Source organism: Elephas maximus, chromosome 2 (genome assembly GCF_024166365.1).
Source record: "Elephas maximus indicus isolate mEleMax1 chromosome 2, mEleMax1 primary haplotype, whole genome shotgun sequence".
Lineage (NCBI taxonomy): Eukaryota > Metazoa > Chordata > Mammalia > Proboscidea > Elephantidae > Elephas > Elephas maximus.
In genome coordinates, this window is record NC_064820.1 from 151,181,506 (window position 1) to 151,204,005 (window position 22,500).

At 35.9% G+C, this 22,500-nt stretch overlaps 1 protein-coding gene across 2 annotated transcripts; it reads right to left on the bottom strand.

Annotated features, from left to right (window-relative positions):
- Positions 1–983: 983 nt before the first annotated feature.
- On the bottom strand, positions 984–22,270 carry NME5 (NME/NM23 family member 5). 2 transcript variants are annotated; one of them, XM_049873736.1, is made up of 6 exons: positions 22,247–22,270; positions 21,659–21,831; positions 16,063–16,268; positions 15,328–15,428; positions 4,294–4,412; positions 984–1,171 (listed from the first exon to the last, which is right to left on the bottom strand). In XM_049873736.1, exons 2-6 carry the CDS (start codon positions 21,785–21,787, stop codon positions 1,088–1,090), a joined length of 639 nt encoding a protein of 212 aa, XP_049729693.1. In that variant the 5' UTR covers positions 21,788–21,831; positions 22,247–22,270; the 3' UTR covers positions 984–1,087. The 2 variants fall into 2 exon arrangements, with proteins under 2 accessions (XP_049729693.1, XP_049729692.1); XM_049873735.1 differs by lacking the exon at positions 22,247–22,270 and having other exon boundaries at positions 21,659–22,201.
- Positions 22,271–22,500: the final 230 nt, after the last annotated feature.

Below are 22,500 nucleotides of genomic sequence, written 5' to 3' on the forward strand. Positions count from 1 at the left end.
ATTTCTTTTTTGCTGTACCATGTGAAAATAAGTTGTAAACACCATAAAATTTATCCCTAAGAAATGCATCACCTAAAAAAAATGGCATTCTCCTTTTATAGCCATATAATTTTCACTCTAAGAAAGTTAGCAATTATTCCCTAAGATCATCTAATATTTAGTTCATATCTAAATTTCTTCAATTGCCTTCCACAGATCTTTTATAGTTTTTTTTTTTTTTTAAGCCAGAATCCAGTTAAGATTCACTCATTGCATTTGGTTGACTCTTTAATCTCTTTTCATCTAGAACAGTTCTTTCTTACCTCTACCTTTTGTTTTATAAATGAAATCGACTTTTTGAAGAGACAAGGCCACTTTAAATATTTACTTTTAATAAATATGTTTTACAACTTGAATTTTTTTAAGTAAATTAAAATTTCTTTGAGAATTCAGTATTTTACAAGATTTTTTTGAAATTAGCAACTTTTCACAAAAACATAATTGGGGAACACCTAGACTGTTTGGTAGGGAAACCAATCACTCCTGTTTGCTTGTGGCTGAGGAGGCTCCAGGGATTTAGGACTTTCAGTGACACAACTAGGAAAGTCCCAGGCAAATGGGGATGTATTATCACCCTACCAATTGGTCACCCTTGGAGGGTACTTATTAATATGCAGAAAATAGCTATGTAAACAAATAAAATCATCCCTGGGTTCAGATCATTTTCATTATACCAATTATTTGTATACTCACACCTTTTTAACTATCTGAATTAATTATGCATCTAGATATACGGTATATGCTAAAATATAACTGAAATTCTATCTTCTCAACCTTAAGAAAAAAAATCTAGAAGCATCTTACATCAGCCATTTATTACTTAATTTTACGCCATTGTTAAAAGCATACCCTAAATATATTTTTTACTTTAGATAATATTATCTGCTGCTTAAAATACAGTGATTCTTTAAAAACTTTAATTTTCAAAAAGTAATTTATTTCACACAGTCACTTAAATCTTAAGAATTAAGTTTTTTTTTAATTTAAAGTAGAAGCACATCCTTTTGTGATAAGATAGTTTATAATTTGTTCTTCAGAGGACTTCATTTTAATAAGGTTCTTCTGTAACTGGACGGTGAGAAAGTTTAGGTTTGTTGGGATTATTTTCCAGCAGCCAATCAGCTAGCCAAATCTATGGGAAAAGAAAAAAATCCTTAAATTAATAAACGTTTAAATATTTCATTTCAGTATATATCAATTGAAAACTTAAACAAGTGTCAAATCATTTTAAGGATAACAGGAAAATGACCATTAAAAATAGAAATACTAAGTTTTACATTATGCAAGTTTGTCAAGTATATATGGCAGTCTTGAAAATAATGTTAAAAGCAAGTATTTACTGTAGAACTTCATTAGAATATACAGATCCATATAACAGAATACATGCCCAGATTTAGAGTTTAATATGTGATAAAGGAGGCTTCATAAATCAACACTCAAGAGACAACTGGTAAAGAAAAAAATAAATTTAGATCATCAACTTGTGTTATACACAAAAATAAATGCCATATACATGAAAAAGTTAAACATAAAACATCTAGAAATGAACATTTAGCAGTACTTTGGATGGCATAGAACTTTCTAAACTTAGATGTGAAAGGAAAGCTCACAATGGGGGGGTAGAATGAAGGTATGACTTACTGAATACTTTTAAAATGGCAAAATTGAAAATTAAACAACACAAAGGGAAATATTTTTGCAGCAAATAATATCAAATGTTGATATAACTAATATATAAGAATTCTTACAAAACCCCAACAGAAGAGTGGACAAAACCTAAACACATAATTCACAAAGAAGGAAATACAACATAAGGAGGAATGTTTAACCTCAGTAGTATAGTAAATATATACAAGGAAATTAAAACAATCAAATACCATGTTTCTTTTGCCTATTATCAAATCCCCCCACCCCCAGATATTTTTAAACCTATACCTAATATTAGTATGGATGGGGTAAAATGGGAATTATCATACATTGTACAATGTGCGATACACATACACTGGGGGAACTCCCAAATCTAATGCCTAGAAATAATCTTTAAACCTTGAACTGAAAGGATCCCAGGAAACCATCGTTAAACTAACAGTTTAGCCCAATTAATAAAGAATGTTTGCCTCGAGCATTAGTGCTATTACAAAGAATTATCTATATGAGTGTAAACCAACAACAGTTGATCTAAAGCACAGATGAGAACTTTTAAGTGGCTGAGAACCTAAATTAATGGTGATGAAATAATATGAGTAGAGATAAAATGGTGACACAAAGTGAAGTATGTAACCAATGTTATTGAACTGTTCATGTAGAAATTGTGAATGGATGTATGTTTGGCTGTATATTGCCACCAAAAATAAATAAAATATTGTTTAAAAATGTGAAATGACAGTAGGTATGATAACCTGAAAATATTTATATTAAAAATGATAATGAAAAAAGGCAAGAAAATTCTGAAAAAGGAAAGTAATTGGAAGGTCTACAACTACCTGATTTTAAAATATATTTATAAAGCTACAATAATTAAAGCAGCGTGGTACTTACAAATGAACAGATGCATAGATAAGTGAATCAGAAGAGAAAATACAAAAATAAATCTAAATGCATGCATGAATTTAGTATATGTTAAGAGTGGAATCTTAAATCTGTGAAGATAATATGGATTGTTCAATAAGTGGTGTTGGTCAACTGGGTAACCAAGTGGGAAAGAAAATCAGATTGGCTCCCTATCTCACTCCTTACAACAGAATAAATTCCAGATGGAAATGGAACCATGTAATGTGCTAGTAGAAGGCAACATGAGAGGGTGATTTTATAATCTTAGACCAGTAAGCCTTCTTTAAACTTGCGAGAAACCCAGAAGCCATAAAGGAGCTGGATAAATTAAGCTACATTAAAATTTTAAAAATTTACATGGCAAAATACGTCATGAATATGGTCAAAAGACAAGTGATAAACTGAGAAAACTACTGGAAAATACACATACCAGAAACAGTTAATTTCCCAAACACACAGAGTTCCCATATAATAGGGAAAATAACTAGCCCCCAAAAGAAAAATCGGCAAAGGGCACAAGCAAGAAGTTCACAGAAATGGAAACGGAAATGGCTGTAAGTAGCATATCAGAAAAGATGCCCAAACTCATTCAAATAAAAGTAATCACAAATTAAACTGTGAGGTACCATTTTTCACCAATCAGTTTGGCAAAAAACACAAAGCCTGAAAATATATCAGATACCCTCTCATTCACTGCTGATTGGCATATAAAATAGTACAATCACTGTAAAAAGTAATTTGGCAATATTTACCCAAATAAAAAATGCAAACTTGACTCAGCATTCCCATTTCTAGGAATTTTTTTTTTACAAATAAATGGTATGCTGACACATGAATGAGGATATTTATTGTAGCATTGCTTGTAATAATAGAAGAGCTATGAAAAACCAAAATGTTGAACATTTTGATATTCAAGTATATCTCTACTTCTTTCATTTGAATTATTATATAAATTATACACAAAAACAATGGTTAGCAATTGAAAGATACAATCACTGAAAACACATTTAAAGACGATGCTTTTTTTAAGAGTTAAAAACAGCAAGAAAACAAGTCACCAAAAGTTATACATGAGGCAACAGAGAATCCCTGATGGAGCAGGAGAAAAGTGGGATGCAGACTTCAAATTCTAGTAGAAAGACCAGACTTCATGGTCTGACTGAGACTGGAGGGACCCCAGAGATCATGGCCCCTGGACTCTCTGTTACCCAAAACTAAAACCATTCCTGAAGCCAACTCTTCAGACAAAGATTAGACTGGACAATAAGACATAAAATAATACTTGTGAGGAGTGTGCTTCTTAGCTCAAGGAGACACATAAGACTGTGTTGGCAGCTCCTGTCTGGAGGTGAAATGAGAAGGCAGAGGCGGACAGGAGCTGGTTGAATGGACACGGGAAATACAGGGTGGAGAGAAGGAGTGTGCTGTCACATTGTAGGGAGGGCAGCTAGGGTCATATGACAATGTGTGTATAAGTTTCTGTATGAGAAACTGACTTGAAATGTAAACTTAAAGCACAATTTTAAAAAAAGGGAAAAAGTTACAGATAAGAAAGATCTAAAATGGAAAAATGGACATGAAATCATTTTTTAAGACTTAATTTTAAAATTGCTCTCAATTCTTTTACCATTTCAAAGAATACAATGTCTTAAACATGAAAACTATAGACAATACTTCTTTAGAGCAAATAAAAAAATTTCTTACATAAGGATCTTCTGGTTTTTGCTTACAAAGCTCTGTGAGTCCTTCAAGCAGAGTTGGTGTTACATATAAATTCAGATAATCCTTAGCAGCTTGTCCAACTGGAATTGGCTCAGCTATCACTGCAAATACAAATATATTCTCATTAAACATAAATAATGAAATATTATTCAGTTGTTAAAAAAGGATGCCTTCAAAGAATTTTTAATGGCATAAGAAATGTCCATAATATAAAGTTAAAGTTAAAAGAAAAAAGGAAACACAACTATATACATAGAATAAAAAAAAACCTAAACCCATTGCCCTCCAGTCGATTCTGACTCACAGCGATCCTATAGGACAGAGTAGAACAACCCCATAGGGTTTCCAAAGAATGGCTAACCGGTGAGTTCAAACTGATGACCTTTTTTGGTTGGCAGCAGAGTGCTTAACCACTGTGTCACCAGGGCTCCTCATAATAAAAAAAATAGTTTGGTTAAAAACACACAAGTATACACATACAGAGAAACAGTAAGCCTAGAAAAGACAAGCAAGAAGCACATCAAAATGTGAATAGTGATCATCTGTAAGATTCTAAATTTGTTTTACACTTCTTCCTTTTTTGCATCTCCATGTTTTCTACAATAAATATTATTTTCATACTGAGAATATTATAAAAAAGAAAAATATGAATGAATATCTAAAAACTAGATTAATGGAATCATTCAATAAATATTATTCAGAGCTCACTATATAGCAATCACTTTTCTACATGGTGCAGACAGAATAGTGGATAATAGCTAGTTCTTGTTTTCTTATAGACCAGTGAATACACATATAAAATCTACTTCTTTACGTATAATACGTATTAGCATTTCTGCTCTATTTTATTTTTCAGGTTTTTAAATAAATTATGTAACACATTGGGAGACTTAGTCTTTTTTAGCTTTGAGTACTACGTAAGTAAACTAGACTTGCAATAAAAATATATATATATTTATACACAAAAGAAAGTATTTTATAAGTCTTAGTAGGTCTTTTAAAGTTGATTTACATCAATGTGCCACTTTTGATAAAGTTTAAAGAGTGAAGCTACTGGTCTCATGTCTTCAGATCTAAATTCTCACTGGTCCCAGGAGGAAGGAGGGTGAAAGGACAGATTTCATATGACTGACTAGTTTGTGGACTCAGTCTCAAGGAAACAAAGACTGACAATGGGAGGAAAGATGACAGAAAAAGCTGGGAGAAGCCTGGGTAGGTATTGGGTAAAAGTCTCTGTTATAGCACCTTTCACAGCACTGATCACTGTCATAATTTTTGTTTTATTTTGGTTAAACATTTCTATCTCCCGTATTCTGTAAGTTCCACAACAGTCAGGACCGTATTTGTCAGGTTCACTGTTCCTCGTGCCTAGGTCCTTTGTAGCTTTTTTTTTTTTAATAATATTTTATTGTGTTTTAGGTTAAACTTTACACAGCAGATTAGATTTCCCTTTAACAATTTTTATACAAATTGTTCCGTGCCATTGGTTTTTTTTTTTTAATTGGTTACATTTTTTACAATGTGTTAGCATTCTCATTCTTTCCATTCTGTTTGTTCTGTTTCCATTGATTAGCTTCCCTTCCCCTCCTTGCCTTCTCATCTTTGCTTTTGGGTAACTGCTGACCGTTTTGTTTCATATAGTTAACTGTTTAAGAGAGCTCCTTACTTGCAGGTGATATTGTTTATTTTACAAACCAATCTATTATTTGGCTGAAAGGTGACCTGCAGAAATAGCTTCAATTCCAAGTTTAAAGGGTATCTTATGGCAATAGTCGTGGTTCCTCTAGTACCTATTGGTCCAGTAGGTCCATTAGGAATTTGAGTTTTGTTCTACATTTTTCTCCCATTCTATCTGGGACCTTCTACTGTGTCCCTGGCCAGAACAGTTGGTAGTTGTAGCAGGGTACCATCTAGTTCTTTTGGTCTCAGGTTTGAAGATGTTGTGGTTCGTGTGGGCTGTTAGTCTTGTGGACTAGTTTCTTCTTTCAGTCTTTGATTTCCTTCATCGTTTTTTGCTCCAGACGAGTAGAGACCAACAGTTGTATCTTAGACGGTCATTCTCAAGCTTTTAAGTGCCTAGACGCTACTCACCAAACTCAAATGTAGAACATTATCTTTGTGAGCTATGTTATGCCAATTGACTTAGTTGTCTCCTGAGACTATGGTCCCATGCCTTTGACCCAGCAAACCAATCCCGCAAGTTGATGCATAAAAGAAAATATTGATAAATTGGACTGCATCAAAAGTAAAAACTCCTGTGCTTCATCCATGGATCATGTGTTTGGTGTCATATCTAAGAACTCTTTGCCCAACACAGGGTCACAAGATTTTCTATGTTTTCTTATAGAAGTTTTATAGCTTTAGCTCTTACATTTAGGCCTATGACCCATTTTGAGTTAATTTTTTTATATGGCGTGAAACAAGATTGTAGGTTCATGTCTTTTGCATGTAGAAGAGATATCCATTTGTCCCAATACCATTTGTTGAAAAGACTATCCTTTTCCCTATTGAATTACACAGGCATGTGTGTCAAAAATAAATTGACCATAAATGCAAGGATCCATTTCTAAATTCTCAATTCTGTTCCATTGATCTATATGCCTATCCTTATGTCAGTACCATACTGTTTTGGTTACTGTGGTAGTTGAAATCCTATTTGTTCTTCTTTTTCAAAATCACTTTAGCCGTTCTAGGTACTTTGGAATTCCACATACATTTTAGAATCAGCTTGTCAATTTCTACATAAAAGCATACATGGGCTTTGGTAGAAACTGCATTAAATTTATTGATCAATTTAGGGAGAACTGCCATCTGGACAATATTGAGTCTTCCAATCCATGAATACAAAATATCTATTTATTCTTTAATTTCTCTCAGCAGGGTTTTGTGGTTTTCAGTGTACAAAAATTGTACTCTTGTGAAATTTATTCCTCAATATTTTATTCTTTTTGATGTTATTGTGAATGAAATTGCTTTCTTAATTCCATTTTTAGATTATTCACCACTACCTGCCTTATTTAACTAGTGCTGCTACAACAGAAATACCACAAGTGAATGGCTTTAACAAGGAGAAATTTATTCTCTCATAGTCTATAAGTCCAAATTTAGGGCACCAGCTCCAGGGGAAGGCTTTCTCTCTCTGTCAGTTCTGGGGGAAGGTCCTTGTCATCAATCTTCCCCTGGTCCAGGAGCTTCTCAACACAGGGGTCCCGGGTCCAAAGGACATGCTCTGCTTCAGGCACTACTTTCTTGGTGGTATGACGTCCCCCATGTCTCTGCTCACTTCTCTCTTTTATATCTCAAAAGAGATTGATTCAAGACACAACCTAATCTTATAGATTGAGTCCTGCCTCATGAACATAACTGCCTCTAATCCTGCTTCATTAACATCACAGAGGTAGGATTTACAACACACAGGAAAATAATATCAGATGACAAAATGGTGGACAATCACATAACACCAGGAATCATGGCCTAGCCAAGCTGACACATATTTTGGGGGGTATACAATTCAATCCATAACACTACAGCATCTACTCTTTTTTGTGGTAAATATATATAATGAAACATTTGCCATTTCAACATTTTTAACATGTACAATTCAGTAACACTAATTACATTCGTCATGCTGTACAACCATCACCACTATACATTTCCAAATTTTCACATCATCCTTAAAAGCAGCTCAGTGCCCCCTAAGCAATGACCCTCTCTTCTCCCCTCCCTCTCACCTGTCCCTTGGTACCACCAATAAAATTTAGTCTCTATACATTTGCCTATTCTAGACATTTCACGTAAGTGGGATCACACAATATTTATCCTTTGGTGACTGACTCACTTCACTCAGCATAATGTTTTAAAGAGATTCACCCATGTTGTAGCATGTATCAAGACTTTATTTCTTCAGTGCAATTCTTGTACGCTGAATAATATTCCATTCATTTAAGTAGTTTCTACCTTTTGGCTACTGTGAATAGTGCTGCAATAAACATTAGTGTACAAGTATCTGTTTGAGTCCCTGGTTCAATTCTTTTGGGTATGTACCTAGGAGTGGAATTTCTGGGTCATATGGTAATTCCACATTTAACTTTTCGAGGAACTGCTAAAGTTTTTTCCATACCAATGGAATAAAATTGAAAGGCCAAACATAAACCCATATATCTATGGTCAAATGATTTTTAACAAGGGTGGTAAGTCTACTCAATGGGAAAAGAATAGTCTCTTTAATAAATGGTGCTGGGACAACTAGATTTCCATATGCAAAAGAAGGAAACTGGAGCCACACCTCAGATCACATAAAAAAATTGAATCAAAAGCTTAAATATAAGAATTAATACCATAAAACTTTTTTTTTGAGAAAGCATATAAAGCTTTATTGATAAGGATGCTCAGCTCTGTATTACTTATGCTAATGAACAATTGGAAACAATGTAAATATTCAATAGCAGAGGCTTGGTTAAAAATGTGTGTTACATTCATATGAGAAAATATACTAAAAATGAAGGTATGCAAGACTTAAATGTTATGGAAAATGCGATAGGAAAAAGCTACAAAAGAGTATATACTGAACGCTCCTACTTTTTGTGAAATACATAAATGTAAAACTATGCACAGAAAACAGACAGGAGGACATTCGCCAAAATATTAACACTGGCAGACTTAAGATTTGCGTACTTTGCTGTTCTTGTGAAATCAATTCCAACTCGTGGTGACCCCATGTGTGCAGAGTAGAATGGTATTCCATACGGTCCCACAAAACTCTTGAAGAAAACATAAAGGTAGTGTTTCAGGACCTAGTTTTCCCAAAATGGATTCTTAGATATGGTGGCAAAAGCATGGTCTACAACAGACAAAATCACATAAATGGAGCTTCACCAAAACTTAAAACTTCTGTTTATCAAAGGACTTTATCAACAATGTGAAAAGACACAACCTACAGACTGGGAGAAAAATTCTGGGAACCGTATGTCTGACAAGGGTTTAATATCTAGAATATATAAAGAACTTCTACAATGTAACAACAAAAAAAGACAAACAACCCAGTCAAAAAAGTAGGCAAGGGACTTGAATACACATTTCACCAAAGAAGCAGTACAAATGGCCAACAAGCACACGAAAAGATGTTCAACATCATTAGTCATTAGGGAAATGCAAATCAAAACTACAACAAGATACCATCTCACCACCATAAGAATGGCAATGATCAAAAAAAACATAAAACACTAGGTGTTGGTGAGGTTGTGGAGAAACAGGAACCCTCATCCATTGCTGGTGGGAATGTAAAATGGTAGAGTCACTGTGGAAATGTTTGGTGTTTCCTCAAAAAGTTGAACATAGTTCTCTCATATGACCCAGCAATTCTACTCTTAGGTGTATACTCAAGAGACCTGAAAGCAGTGATGTAAACACCAATGTTCATTACAGCACTATTCACAATAGCCAAAAGGTGAAAACAACTGAAATGTCTAACAACTGAAGAACAGATAAGCAAAACGTTGTATATACATACAATGAAACATTACTCAGCCATAAAGAGGAATGAAGTCCTGATACATACCACAATATGGATGAACCTTGAGGACATTATGCTCAGTGAAATACGTCAGACATGAAAGGACAAATACTGTATGATATCACTTATATGAAATAAGTAAATATATAGAAACCAAAAGTAATTAGTGGTTACCAGGGGTCGGGGGAAGGAGAAACAGAGGGCTTTTATTTAGAGTGCATTGAACACATGGTAACGGTGGTGGGATAACTTGGACAAAAGTGAAAATGGCTCTACAACTTGAAGAATATAATCGATGTCACTTAAGCGTACATGTAGAAACTTATGAAATATTTTATGTGTTGTGTGTATATTGCAATATTTTTTTTAAAGTACTTTGAAAAAGAAAAAAAAAAAACAATGAGGTATCATTTACTCCAACTAAGATGGCTATGATCAAAAAACAGAAAACAAGTGTTGATGAGGGTGTGGAGAAACTGGAACCCTCATCCATTGCTGGTGGGATTCTGTGGATTCTTTGGGGTTTTCTATATACAGTCATGTGTCGCTTAATGCCCACAGTATGTTCTGTGAAATAGGACATTATGTGATTTGGATGTCGTGCAAATGCCATATTATATACTTAGCAAATTACACGCTTAAATCTCAAGCAATAGCATTCACTGATTTTCCACCTTCATGTTGTTTAACCTTTTGTTTCACTTTCAAATTGATACTTCTCCTTTGCCTATTTCTGCTGCTATCATTAGAACTGGTTTTGCTGTATTTGGAAACCATGATGCACTTCATGGTAATATTTTTGGAAAAAAACTAAACAAAGAGAGAACACTACAACACTCAAGACATGTGCAATACACAAGATTGGATTCCGCTGCCTACTACCAGTCGAAGCATACACTCTTATATGGTAAACTTTTTATTTGTAAACAGGGAAAGTTCACATTATAATAATGATAGAAAGTACAGTACATACATAAGCCAGTAATAGAGGCATTTAGTATGACTATCAAGACATATGTATTATAGGTTATATATGTACTGTACCATTATACGACTGGCAGCACAATCACTTTGTATACAAGAGACATAAGACACATGTGTTGCATGCAGGAAGTTGTTGCATTCACTATATCCTGTTCTCCAACAGGGATTTCTGAACTCTATTATAACCTCATAGGACCATGGACGCATATGCTGTCGGACACTGCCTGAACAGGCATCATGAAGTGTATGACTATACATATGATCATGTCATCTGTGAAAAGGGATAGTTTTACTTCCTCCTTCCTGATATGGATACATTTTCTTCTTGCCTAATTGCTCAGGCTAGGACTTCCAGTACAATATTGAATAGCAGTGGTGAAAGTGGGCATCTTTGTCTTGTTCCTGATTTGAGGAGAATACCCTCAGTCTTTCTCCACTGAGTATGATGTTAGTTGTGGGTGTTTCATAAATGCCCTTTATCAGATTGAGGAATTCCCCTTCAATTTCTAGCTTGTTAAATAATATTATCATGAAAGGGTACTGGATTTTGTCAAATGCCTCCTCTGCATCAACTGAGATAATCATGTAGCTGTGGATCTTCTCCTTTGTTCTATTAATGTGGTGTATTACATGGATTGATTTTCTAATGTTGAACCACCCTTGCATTCCTGGGATAAATCCTACTTGATCATGGCATATAATCCTTTTAATATGCTTTTAAATTCAGTCTGCTAGTATTTTGTTGAGGATTTTTGCATCTATATTCACCAAGGATATTGTCTGTAATTTTCTTTTCTTGTGGTATCTTTGGCTTTGGTATCAGGGTAAAGTTGGCCTCATAGAATGAGTTAGGAAATATTCTCTCCCATACTATTTTTTGAAAAAGTTTAAGGGGTCCCTTTTTTTTTTTTTTATTGGCTTTAGGTGAAAGTTTACAGCTCAAGTTAATTTCTCATACAAAAATTTATATACATATTGTTATGTGACATTAGTTGCAATCCCTATAATGTGACAGCACATTCCCCCTTTCCACCCTGGGTTTCTTGTGTCCATTCAATCAGTTCCTGTCCCTTCCTGCCTTCTCATCCTGCCTCTGGACAGGAGCTACCCATTTGGTCTCATGTATCTGCTTGAACTAAGAAGCACACTCTTTATGTTTTATAGACTAATCTTTGTCTGAAGAGTGGGCTATGGGAATGGTTTTAGCATCCAGGGGCCATGGCTTCAGGGGTTCCTCCAGTCTCAGTCAGACCATTAAGTCTGGTCTTTTTATGTGAATTTGAGATCTGCTCTGCACGTTTCTCCCGCTCCGTTAGGGACTGTCTGTTGTGTTCCCTGTCAGGGCGGTCATTGATGGTAGCCGGGCACCATCTAGTTCTTCTGGTCTGAGGCTGATGGGGTCTCTGATTTATGTGGACTTTTCGCTTCTTGGGCTAATATTTTCCTTGTATCTTTGGTGTTCTTCATTCTCCTCTGCTCCAAGTGGGGTGGGACCAATCGATGCATCTTAGATGGCTGCTCACAAGGTTTTAAGACCCCAGATGCCACTCAACAAGGTGGGATGCAGAACATTTCCTTAATAAACTTTGTTATGCCAATTAACCTGATGTTCCCCGGGGTTACTTCTTCTATAAATGTTTTCCAGAATTCTCCAGTGAAGTCATCTGGTCCAGGAATTTTCTTTTTGGGGGAGATTTTTTATTACGAATTCAATCTCTTCACTTGTTATGGAACCTCATCTATTTTTGCAGACTATCTTTTATTTGTCTCTAGCATCTAGGGTTAGAGAATTAATGAGAAAATAAAAACTGGTTTCATGTTTCTTATGTAGATAAACTTCCATTACACTTTTTAAAGCTTTTTTTTATGACACTTATAATTTTATAGCTTGCATTGTATATTTTTATAGACTTAAAATATGAGCATCTTGAGGGCAGAGACATCTTCTTATTCATTTTTGTATTTCTAACCCATAGTAGGTAACTCAAGAAATTTGTTGAATGAATAGAATATAGCAAAGCTTTGTGTTAGCCATTCCTATTAAAAGAGAGGTGTCCCTGGATGGCACAATAGCCAAAAGGCTAGTGGTTCAAAACCACCCAGAGATGCCTCAGAAGACAGGCCTGGCAACTGGCTTCCAAAAGGTGAAAGCCTTGAAAACCCTATGGAGCAAGCAGAACTGCAGTTTTCCTCTGCACACATGGGGTTGCCATGAGTCGAAACTGACTTGAGGGCAATTGACAACAACAACATTAAAAGAGAAAGGGGAGTGTCTCAGGGGGAAACTCAGTCAACTGGGATAACACAGCTCACAAAGACAATTTCTACATCCGAGTTTGGTGAGTAGCGTCTGGGGTCATAAAAGCTTGTGAACAGCCATCTAAGATATAAGCACCGGTCTCTATTCGTATGGAACAAAAGAGAATGATGGAAATCAAAGGCTCAAAGAAGAAACCAATCCACAGGACTAACAGCCCACCCGAACCATAACCTCTTCAACTCGGAGACCAGAAGAACTAGATGGTTCCCGGCTACCAATACCAACAGTTCTGACCAGGGACACAACAGAAGGTCCCAGATAGAATGGAAGAAAAATGTAGAACAAAACTCAAATTCTTTAAAAAGGCCAGACCTACAGGACAGATAAAGACTAGCGGAACCTGCAAGAGGCTATCGCCCTAAGATAACCTTTGAACATGGAATTGAAGCTATTTTTGTAGGTCACCTTTCAGCCAACTAATAGACTGGCTTATAAAATAAACATTATCACCCATGAGCAATGTTTTCCCTTAAGCAATTAACTATGTGAGACCAAACAGCCAACATTACCCAAAAGCAACGGTGAGAAGGCAAGGAGGGGAAGGGGAGCTAGATCAATGGAAACAGAACAGAATGGAAGGAATGAGAATGTTGACACATACAAAAATTGTAACCAATGGCACAGAACAACAATATATATAAAAATTGTGAAAGCGGAACCTAATTTGCTATGTAAGCTTTCACCTAAAACACAGTAAAATATTATTTAAAAAAAAAAAGAGAGAGAAGGGAAAGAGCTACCTCTTTCAAGGGTTAGGAACATGTCTTTAATATTTTTATAACTTGCCTAAGTGTTTCATCATAGAGAGTTTTCCACATAGTTACTGATCATTTGTGAAGTAAGAAGCAGCTCACACAACAAACTCTGAGACTGTGCTCCAGAGAACTTCACATTCCCATAGCAAAAGATCTACAGCATGGTAGTAGCTAAGGGTTTATATTCATCCCACAATTTGCTGCTTCTCAAATATCTAAGTACATATCTAAACTCATGTCTACAGGCTAATTAATGGGGGGAAAAAAACCAATTAAAGTAGCAGTTTAAGAATATAACCCTATGAATAAGAAGAGCTTCTAAATACACCTTCTACTTAAGATAATGAGAGTTTTTATTCTGTTTTAAGGATAAATTCAATTCACTAGTAGGACTAAACCTACAGTGCTACCACATTAGAAAAACATCTCATATTGAAATGTACTTCAAAATAATATGGGAGCAGGAAGGGGAAGTAGGAGCTGGGGAAGAGAGGTGTATAGATGAAACAACACTGACCACAACTGCCAAGGTTGGGTGATGGGTTAATTAGAGGTTTATTATACTGTTTACTTCTACGAATGTTTCAAATTTTCCACAAAAAAGAATTATAAAGAAAAAGATACTGTAATGGAATGGATATGTGACAAACTAAATCTGATCAGTAAGACTAAACCATATAGGTGGGAAAATCCTTTAATGTACAAATATCTATAAAACAGTAGTGTGGGGAGTTTTTGTTTGTTTATGAATCAAGGACTTCTAAAGTCTCCAAGACAGGTTTTAAATTTTTTTTATTTTAATGAATCATTAGTAGAAAATACCGAGGAACAGCACTAAATGACTTTAGAGAAAAATAATATGCAAAAAAAAAGGAGAAAATCAAAACTGCCGAGTGCTTTATATTTTTTTCTGTATAATGAAAATCACCAAATTTTCTTTCAGCTCTAAAAATACTCAAGACAAACAAGAAACTTTAGTCGGCTACTGCTATTCCTCTCTAAGTCTACTTCTGAAAGAAGGTTTATCACTTCCATAACAGGATGGAAACAAAAACAGGGTCTGAGAATTATTAATTACACAACTGCATGAGACTTTGTTAGGCAAAGAGTAAACTGTTAGGGAAAAGAGTAAATCAATCATAATTTTCAAGAGAAATTTTCAAGAAATAATACAGCTGGAGAAACCTAGATCCTAAATGTGTCTAGTCCAAGAGAAAAGAAAGAAACAAACTCTTCTCAGATTTCCTAGAGGACACAACTTGGTTCTGAGGGAAATGCTGAGTTCTTCATTCTTGGCTTCAAGTTTTTAAGTAACAATGACTTGAATCTGATAAAATGTACTGGAGAAAAATCCTATTATCACCTTTCCCACCTACATCCCCCAAATAAAAGAGAAAGCAAATAATAAGCAGATGGAATTAACCAATTATTCATATGTAACTCACCTTCAGGAAACATGAATCGAATTTCTCTTTCTGCTGCAGCAAAGTCATTACTCCCATGAAGTGCATTCCTTAGATCATCTGTGCCATAAATTGCTCTCAGACTAAAAGCAAGTTAGAGATGATGACCGTTCAACCTGATGTCCTTTCCTCATTTTCTACATATGTGTTCTATTTAGGGATTTTACCAAGGCATTGTCACTTCTCACATATGGAAGCTTTAACCTATTTTGAATTTCAGCTTAAATCTATCTGGATGAGGGTCAAATATATTTAAACAGTAGGAGAGATACACTAGGAAAATAGGAGTTCTCTGGGTGAAAAAGAGGTGTTGTTTTAGAAGTGAAAAAACAACACCTATTCAAAAGTGCAAGAATTCACTGGCCTCGTGTTCTCAGACATTAGCGATAATGCTGAAACTTTGTATTTCTGGTCCAATATTACCAATATTCTTTTAAACTACTGTACCAATTTTCCCAGGAAAAACCCTACTTTGGGGTAGGATGAGAGGAATAAGGAAAATCAATCATAATCAGACATTCTCTGAGGTCTTTTTTGATATATGGATTAAAATACACATTTAAATTGTTAAAATCTAAAATGAATTCCCCCTTTAAAAAAAAAACTTACTTAGAAAAACTTCCAAATGAAAGGAAATTCATATTAAAATAAAATCAAAATTCTTTTTTTTTCATTTTCACATATAGATTACATATATTTTTCCCCTAGGAAAATTACCTGTCTGGATGTGTTTCCTTAGCTACTAAGCTATTACTTGGTCCCAAAAGTTCTTTCCAGTAAGAGATGGCTTTATGTCTAGCTAATATCATAGCAACAAGTGGTCCAGAACTCATGTAAGCTGTTAAATTGGGGAAAAACATTTTCCCATACTGTTCCACATAAAAGTTACTACAGTGTTCGGGGCTGAGATGTAGTTTTCTTCTCTATAAGAGAAACAAATTCAACAAAAGCATTTAAAATGACAGTCCAATAATACCTCATTTAGTCAACTCCTACTCACAGCCACCGAATAGGACAGAGTAGAACTGCCATAGGCTTTTAGTCATTAGTAACTTGAAATTAGTACCAATCTGATTATAAATTTGAGGTTTATCTTTGTATTAAGAAAGGGAATGATAAGAAAATCAAACAATTCCTGTGAATAAGATTATAAGAGGAATTATTTAACCTAATCAAGAAAAACTATTCCAGTTCAGTAGCCACTCTTAGCATATGGTTTGCTAATAACGAATTCATATCTCCTTAAAGTAACACTCCAATTAGCAATAATTTGTTAATGTATACTTTGTATGCATTAAAGTAGCAAAAGTGGGCTTCAGAATTTTTCAAATTTATCTTTTCCCTATCTATTGTGAAATTTTCCTACACTATTTCAGGATCTGGTCTCATATGGTATTTACAAATAGCATGCAGTGTAACAATGCAAAAAAAAAAAAGGGTTTTTCACTTAAACATGAAAACTGTGTGTTCTTTTTTTCTGGTTCTGTCATAAATATGTAAATTTACTGTGACCTTCAGAAAAATTAGTTGGTGCTATGTTTCTCAATTTAAAAGATTATGAAACATTTATTTTGGACAGATATTTTCTTTACAAATGAGACTACAAAAATGAATCATTAAATTAAAAAAATCATGAAAGCTGAGTGAATCACTCTCCCAGTTTCAAAGTATCATGGTTTCCTCAGAAGCACCTTTTTTTTGAGTGTATACTGCTGTTTTCCAATTCCACTAAAAGTGGACCAGGCAGGAAAATATAACGGAGGGATTCAAAGTAGATATTAAGGAAGAACTTCTTGCTAGAGTAAGGATGGGGAGATACTGGACTAAGTTGCTAGGCTTAGGCTAAAAGTCTCCATGATTAAGGCAGAAATCCATCTTGCTAAAACAAGTTAGATTTTCCTGAGAGTACAAGGTGAATTTTACCAAGTGACCTATTTCTTAAAGCCCCTTCCAGAACTATGTTTCCTCAGGGTTTAGAAACTTGGTAAAATTGTTTGCTTTGTACCAATGGGTCTAAATGGCCCAGAGCAAGAAATTTGGGAAGATGCTTCGCTAGGTGGCTCAGCACTGCTGTGAACAGTCTGATGGACAAGCGTAACATTCTCAACAGTCAAAGGACCAGCTACTATGAAAAACGTGCTGACATTTGTTCTCATACCAAAATTCACATAGTCAAGAAATTTGAGAAATTATAGCAGGATGTGATTTATTTCAATCTTTGATTCTATTATTTAAATGGAGACATGGCAGTACTTAGGATTCTTATTGAGATTGATGGGTTTTTCCCTTTGGTAAGTTTAAAAATAAAATCCTATCTGTGGCAATGCAATGCCTTATCTGCCACAAGCCCCTTACTATAAGCAAGGAAAGTTACCTTAGCAGGTGTGCTAGCTAAAGCTAGCTGATACTGAATCAATTATTCCATTGGTTGCTTTAAACTTATTATCACGTACAATTTTTTGGAATTAGGTTAAATATTTTCACAGAGAGAACTGGTGACAATCAAATACTATCAGGAAGTGCAATGGTTAAGAGCTCAACTGCTAATTAAAAAAGGTCAGCAGTTCCAATCCTTGGAAACCCTACAGGGGCAGTTCTACTCTGCTCTACAGAGTCACTACAAGTCGGAATTGACAGCAAAGGGTTTAGTTTGGTTTATCAGGAATGGAACCCTTGGTTTGTAACAAAGGAAAGACTGCCACCTATTGAAGGGATGCATCATTTTTCAAGAGGTTTTTCCTATATGGGACAAGAAGGCATCAAGTTCAATGGATTCGCAACTACAATGAAGTCTATTTTAAAAGCATACAATACACCCTGGACTTTTAGTATAAAATTTATTGCTGACTAGGGAAAGTGTTAAATATTGGTATTTATACTAATTTATAACTAATTAACATTAATCATTTAACAAGTTTGCCACCACTCTTAAAATGTAGACTTATCTTTTTTAAAAAAAACTTAAAGGGTCACATTTATCTTATTTGTATACTTCGTTTTTTTCTATGATTCAAAAAATAAATGGGTAATATACTTATTTGTTGCCCTGGTGGCCCAGTGGTTAAGTGTTACACTGCTAACCGAAAGGTCAGCAGTTTGAACCCACCAGCCACTCCTTGGGAGAAAGATGTTGCAGTCTGCTTCCGTGAAGATTACAACCTTAGAAACCCTAGAGGGCAGTTCTACTCTGTCCTACAGGGTCACTGAGTCAGAAGAGACTCCATGGCAGTGGTTTTTTTGATACTTGGTAGCTGCCATTGAGTCAGACCCTGACTCGTGGCCACCTCACGCACAACAGCTTAAAACACTACCTGGTCCTAAGCCATTCCCATGATCAGTTGTAGATCTGGTCGTTGTGATCTGTCTTAGTTATCTAGTGCTGCTAATACAGAAATACCACAAGCGGATGGCTTTAACAAAGAGAAATTTATTCTCTCACAGTCTAGGGTGCTAGAAGTCCAAATTCAGGGTGCCAGCTCCAGGGCAAGGCTTTCTCTCACTGTCAGCTCTGGGGGAAGGTCTTTGTCATCAATCTTCCCCTGGTCTAGGGGCTTTTCCATGCAGGAACCCCAGGTCCAAAGGACTCGCTCTGTTCCCAGTGCTGCTTTCTTGGTGGTATGAGGTCCCCAACTCTCTGCTCACTTCCTTTTTATCTCTTGTAGGATAAAAGGTGATGCAGCCCACACCCCAAGGAAACTCCTTTACATTGGATCAGGGATGTCACCTGAGGAAGAGTGTTACATGCCACCCTAATCCTCTTTAACATAATCTAATCTTGCCTCATTAACCACAGGCAGGGATTAGGATTTACAACACATAGGAAAATCAAACCAGTCACAAAATGGAATGCAACCACACAATACTGGGAATCATGGCCTAACCAAACTGACACACATTTGAGGGGGGGTGCACAATTCAATCCCTGACATGATCTATAGGGTTTTCATTGGCTGATTTTCAGGAGTAGATTGCCAGGTCTTTCTTACTAGTCTGTTTTAGTCTGGAAGCTCCACTGAAATCTATTCAGTATCATAGCAATGCGTAGGCTCCCAGTGCACATGAGGTACACTGACAAGAAATTGAACCTGGGTCTCCTGCACGGAAGGGGAGAATTTTACTACTGAACCACCAATAACAAGGTTCAAAAAACCAAAACAGTATAAAAAGATATGTACTGAAAAATCTCATTCTAATCCACCCTGTTTCTCTCTCACCTCAATAGGCAACCTTTTTTTAAATTTATTTCTCAGTACTTCATTTTGCAAATACTGGCAAACAAGAATGTTACACTTCCTCTTTCACAAAAGGTTGCCACACACAGTTCTGCACCTTGCTTTTTTCCATAACAGCACACACACAGGTTCTTTATTCTTTTTACACTGAGTTGCACAGTACTCAATTTGGTGGATTCACCAGGGTTTGTTTAACCAATCTCCTACTGCTGGATTGTGTTCAATCTTTCACTAGTAAATAAAACAAAAAAATTGAACCAGCTGCTGTTGAATCAATTTCAATTCATGGCAACCCCATGCGTGTCAGAGTAGGACTATACTAAATAAATAACACTGCAAAAAATAACCTGTATGCATGCCATTTCATGTTAACACAAGAGTTTCTATAGGAGGGATTCCCAAGAGTAGGACTACTGAGTCAAAGAGTAAATGCATCTGTAATCTTGGTAGATAATTGCCAAATTCCCTTCAAGAGGGGTTGTGCCATTTAGAGTTTAGCCAAATGGTATCTCAGTATAGTTTTAATTCACTTTTTCCTACTAAGAGGTTGGGCATCTTTTTACACATTTAAGAAACCCTGGTGGCACAATGGTTAAGCACTCGGCTACTGACCAAAAGGTTGGTGGTTCAAACCCACCCAGCAGCTCTGATGAAAAGACCTGGCAATCTGCTCCCATAAAGATCAGAGCTTAGAAAACCCTATGGGGCAGCTCTACGTTGTCACATGGGGTCGCTATGAGTCGATTATCAACTCGGCGGCACCTACAACAAAAACCATTTGTTTTTCTTTTTTCTGTGACCATCCATGTGCTCTATGCATCTTTCTACTGTTAATCTTTTCTAGGAACACATTATACATTATGGAGATCGGTACTTCATGATACGAGTTGCAAATCTTTTTTCCAAGTTTGTCATTTTGTGTTTTGACCTTGCGTATGGGGTTTATTTGGCCATGCAGAAGTTTTCAAATTTTATGTAGTCTTACCAAGCTTTTCTCTTATGGCTCCTAAACTTTAAGTCATAGGAAAAAAGGCTATCCCACTGCAAAGATAAGAAGAAATTCATCCCTCTTTTCTTCTAAACCTTATACGGTTTAAGTTTTAAATATTTAAATCTCAGATCCATTTGGAGTCTATCCAAGTATATAATATTTGAATTCTACTTTTAAAAAAATGGCTACCCAGTTTTCCTAACACTGTTTATTAAAAAGTTCTATTAATTATATTACATATTTCCTTACTGTTTCCTGTACTGTTTCCTTACTTTTTTCTTACACCACCCCTACTTTTGGCCTCTATACCTATTCTTTGAAGCTCAACTGAAATCCTATATATTTCCTGAAAACTGAAGTTTTCTCTTTTTTAAAACACTGACTAAACAGGGAACATAACACTGTATAAATGTAAGAGAATAAAAAACTGGAAATTCAAGAAAGGATGGAACAAAAAGGAAGATTAAAAATATTCAATTCTATTTGATAATCTTCAGCAATACTCTTTTTATATTCATTTCCAAGTCTCTAAAATGACAGTGTTTACCAACTGCAGAACAAATACAAGGCTTTAAAACCTTAAATGTTTGTAATGAAAAATACTAACTGAAGAAATACCAACAACCTAAGAGACCATCAACAGAGAACTTTTAAAAGTAAATAAATTACGGTTCATCCATACAGAGGAATATTACACAGAAGTTGTAAATAGGACGAATGAGATAGATTCAGATATATATCCGGAGTGCTAAGGGACTTTGTTAAGGGGGTCAAGGGAAAGAAACTATTCCCTTTTAAGAGGGAAAAATATTTGTAAATGCATAGATAATCCCTGGAAGAACAGAAAGTGTTAACAGTGGTTGCCTCTGGAGACTGGGACTTGGGGTTGGAGGGAAAGAAAACCGACTTTTATTTCTCATTTTATATCCTTCTGAACCATGAAAAAAAAGCTTTTTACAACTATCACGTGCTACTTTTATAACTACAAAAATTAATGCTAAGCACTAAGGATCTAAATGGATTAGTGTTATTTACATAAAAAAAAGGATAAAAAAGAGCCAAAAGCACGATCACCCTGCCCAGAAGTTACCTGAACAATGGTGAATCCAGATCTAAGAATAATGTCTTGTATCTCCTCCTCTTTGTCAACAATATCTGGTTTGATAATGGCCAGAGTTTTTTCTACATATATCTGAGGTGGGGGCATTGATATCTCCATCTTGGCTTTTCAGAGTAATTTAATAGTTTCTTGACAGGTATCAACTGCAATGACAGTACCCCACCCACCCCAAAATTAATGTAATTGTGATTAAGAATAGCAATATCAGGTGCTTGATTTTCGTTTATAAAGTCCGAAATGGCCATATATTTTTCTATAAGCATTGTTCCAGTGATATTTCTATTCTGCGTCCAGGTCATGCCTTGGGTTTTTGTAAGGCATTCACCGAGAGAAGGACCGAGGGGCTGCCCGAAGGCCTGGGACTGTGGCAGACGCGCGGGGCGGAGGCCAGGGGCGGGAGCGGGAGCAGGGGCATGGAAGGGTGGGCAGCCTCTACTGGCTGGCTGCCTGAAAGAAGCAATTCCTCCCCACAGGGAGGACTGCTTATTTAGAGCCAGGACTGACTGAAAAGCAGGGTCCTCAGGACCCCTCTGGGCTGCACCCACCGGAGGCACTCACCACAGCACCGCACCCAACTCAGTGACCACAAGTTGTTGCTAGGAGACCAGAAGCCCCAGCTCCCGGATGGTGGCTGCAGAGGGCCAATTCTAGCAGTTCTTCCACGCTTGCCTGGTTTCTTTTAACCAAGAAAGGGAACTAGCCCCAGACGTTTTTGTAGGTCTAGCCCTCTGACTTGAGGCTGTAGAAGAAGGACCTCCCGTTCCTGAAGGCTTTCCACTGCTGCCTGCCTTCCTGTACTACTTCACTTCACA